Here is a 3,561-nt window from a genome sequence, read left to right as displayed (position 1 = left end):
GTTACCTGTGCAGGCCTCCCCTGTGGCTGCCTTTGGGAGATCTGCCATGGACATGAAGGAAAGCGGGATTGGTCCCCTGGCCCATGGGCTGCGCTTCGGCCACCCCGTACCTATTAGAAAATGTTGATATTTTTCCCCACTACAACTCACAGAGTGCAAAAACAGCAAGCGTCAAAGTTTGAAACCCAGGCCTTCCCACCCACGCCAGGCCTTGCCTCCCCGGGCAGCTCCCCTGCCCACTCTGCCTTCCATCACCTGCTCCTCTGAGCAGAGGCGACCGCACTACACGGCCAGGTCATCTGACCTGGCTCTGCAGCTGCTCGACTTACTGGCCCTGCTCAAGCGCCGTGTGTCTACAAGCAGCGGTGGCTCATGCATCTCCACAGTGGTGCAGGCAGCTGAGACGGGCCGTTCCTCTGACAGCTCCTCCTCACCCTCCACATCCCACTTGCTGCCGCTTGCCCCACTCAGGCTAGTGCTGCTGCAGCTGTTGGCCGCAGCAACGGGTGGCGCAGCTGGGGGTGGGAGTAGCTGCTCCAGTGGCTCTTCCTGCTCAGGAAGGGGTTGCTGGACACTGCTGGGGGTAGAGGAGCCTGCCGAGCTGGAGGGCACCTTCCCCTGCTGCTCAGCTGCCATGTTGACCCAGTTCTGCTCAGCCGCCAGGGCATGGCTGTTGCTGTTGAAGTAGTTGATGACAGCTGGCGTGGGCGTGGGGATGGGGGTCGGGATGGTGACAGGAGTGGAGATGGGCGTGGGAGTCACAGCACGGTGCCTCTCCTCAGGAACTGATGGAGCAACAGGGTAGCTGGCCATGGAGACCATGTTGGAGGGGGGCCGCGGTCTTGGAGCAGCTGCAGCATAGTACGGTGCCATGGTCACTGGGGCGAGCAGCGGTGTGACAGCACGGGTGTCAGGCAGAACAGGGGGGGGCGTGGCAGTCATTACCACCACGGGTGGTGCTGGTGGTGGCAGGGCAACAGGTTTGGACTCCCCTGTTACCATGACTGGTGTCATTGTTGCGACAGGCATCTCAAGGCTGTACCGGCTTGTCATGCCCTGCTTAAGCTTCTTCCACCCCAAGTGATATATCTCAAGCATGTTCAGCAGCAGGGAGACAGAAGCCACCACCAACATGAAGATGATGAAGATGGTCTTCTCAGTGGGCCTTGAGATGAAGCAGTCCACAGTGTGTGGGCAAGGTGAGCGGCTGCACTGGTAGACTGGCTTTAGCTCGAAGCCATATAGGAAGTACTGGCCCACAATGAAGCCCACCTCAAACAGTGTCTTGAAAATGATGTTGAAGACGTAGGTACGGAGCAGGGCACCCCCCATACGAATTCTACCACGTTCATCACGGATCGGGAGCTTCTCCTTCCCCTTTTTGCCAAGAGGATCCTTGATGTTATTGCTGCCTCCTCCACCACCACTGCCAGACACTGCTGCTCCTGGGTAGTTGCTGTCTTTGATGCTTCCCTTCTTTTTCAGCTCTTCTTTCTCTTTCCTCTTCTCCTCCATGCGTACAATGTGCAGCACATGGCCCAAGTAGATGAGGGTTGGAGTGGAGACAAAAATGATCTGCAGCACCCAGAAGCGGATGTGAGAAATGGGGAAGGCTTTGTCATAGCAAACATTTTCGCAACCAGGTTGCTGAGTGTTGCATGTAAAGTCCGACTGCTCGTCTCCCCAGACCTCCTCAGCAGCGGCCCCCAGCACCAGTATCCTGAAGATAAACAGTACCGTCAGCCAAACCTTGCCAATAACCGTGGAGTGCTCCTGCGCATTCTCTAACAGTCTCCCCAGAAAGCTCCAGTCACCCATTGTTTCAGATTTCTAACCTACAATAAGAACATCAGAGCAATTAGAGCAATGTTAAAAAAATCTTATAATTACACAGTGCCGGGGCAGAACAGATTGATCCTCAACAAATGACATTTCTTAAGTGCACTTCCTTTTGCAAAATATTGCACACTTATGTTAAGAACTACATAACCCTGTGACCATGCAGCCATGGGTTTTGGTGAGCACAGAAGTGGGATGTTCAGTGCTTTCACCCAGCCAACACAGGTTTAAGTGTCTATACACAGTGACAGGCAAAGAAAGATTCATAACCAGTATTTCTACAAGATTTAAATATTTAAGAACCATGATTTCTCTGTTTCCTCCACCTGAGATGCCTCTAACAGTTCTTGCCTATTTTTAGAAAGAACAGATGGAAATCAGTTCAATTAAACAAGAATATTCCTACTATTAATGTGACTGCACTTGTATCAGAGTGTGATACAAAGTTTGCCTAACTCTAATAATTTTATTGTTATCAGGACTTATTTACCCCAGCATTCAGGAGGTTAGTAATGTCCCAGGTCTCTGCTATTTTCATACTGTACAAACACAGAAAAATAATTACTCAAAACCTATAGAATTTACAGTTTAATTTTGGAATGTGTACACCAACAACAAGCATGTTCTCAAAGCCTACTCATGTTTGAGTTTGTTTATTTCTAAAAAGAGAGAATTATTTGAATAACTTGAAATATTGGGAAGAATTAGAAGTTCTGAGAGGAATGGTGGAAAGGTTTCTATGCCATTTCCTCTACTGTCCTGCCAGTTGGTGTTACTGAACCACATGTACTGCAACATTATTTAAAAAAAACAAAACCCAAAAAACTCGAGGGCATTTCAGCAACTGTGCACAGAGATTTTCTCAGAAAAATAAAGTTATATCCTATGACCTCACTTCTGTGATAAACAACTGGTATATATTCTCAGTAGTTTCCACCAATTCATGTATGATGGGCTTCCCATGCCCAATTTCTAGGCAGTGACACAACTTCTGATTTGGAAAGGCTTTTTTGGAAAGGGAAAGTACAAGATTTTTTTTAAGATCGGATTCCTCACAAGCTGCCTTCAATTGAGAAACAAGCTATTATCTGCTGTTATCACTTCTGTTATCCTTGGCCTGTTCCTAACTGGAATATATGTAAGAATATTGGAATACATGTAAGAAGTAAATTTCATTCTCCTAATGAACACACTTCTATATTTTACATGTCAACCTTCAACTGAAAATAAAATACAAAACTTTACTTCCAGTTAACTTCAATACTTTCAGAAATACTTACATCGTAATTACAATTCAGATGTAACAGTTTGCATGCAAAAAAACCACTATCAGAAAAGACTGATTATACCCTTGTTTAAAAATCTCAGAATATTTTATAAATATAACTGAATTACACTTTACTCCTTTTATTTTTATACTTATACTTCCTGTCCAAATACCCATGTGTCTTACAATTCCCAAGAAGAAAAGGTGTTCATCATTACAGGTAGGAATTTACCACTGAGAAAATGTACTGTTCCCAGTATTGTATTTACTGTGATTTCCAGCAATGATGTCACTGTTTTTCCAGAGGAAGCATTTCCAAACTGCCTGAACTTCTTTCAGGCTTTTAGTTAAGATAATTAAAGAAATTAAAGTTATTTCAGTTACTTTTTTTTATAACTTGATTTTACTATGAGGCAATAAAATACCTGTAACTGCAGAATAGTATACTTTCACAC

General features: G+C 45.8%; 1 protein-coding gene across 1 annotated transcript; it reads right to left on the bottom strand.

The window, feature by feature from the left end:
* Positions 1 to 282: 282 nt before the first annotated feature.
* GJA3 (gap junction protein, alpha 3, 46kDa) lies at positions 283 to 1,818 on the bottom strand. The gene has a single exon (XM_009327783.1). It carries the CDS (start codon positions 1,816 to 1,818, stop codon positions 283 to 285), a length of 1,536 nt encoding a protein of 511 aa, XP_009326058.1.
* Between the last annotated feature and the right edge of the window lie 1,743 nt (positions 1,819 to 3,561).

Source organism: Pygoscelis adeliae, unplaced genomic scaffold, assembly GCF_000699105.1.
Source record: "Pygoscelis adeliae isolate BGI_AS28 unplaced genomic scaffold, ASM69910v1 Scaffold14, whole genome shotgun sequence".
Taxonomy (NCBI): Eukaryota; Metazoa; Chordata; class Aves; order Sphenisciformes; family Spheniscidae; genus Pygoscelis; species Pygoscelis adeliae.
The sequence above is the reverse complement of the archived record's forward strand: the minus strand, read 5'-3'. Positions and strand labels throughout refer to the sequence as shown.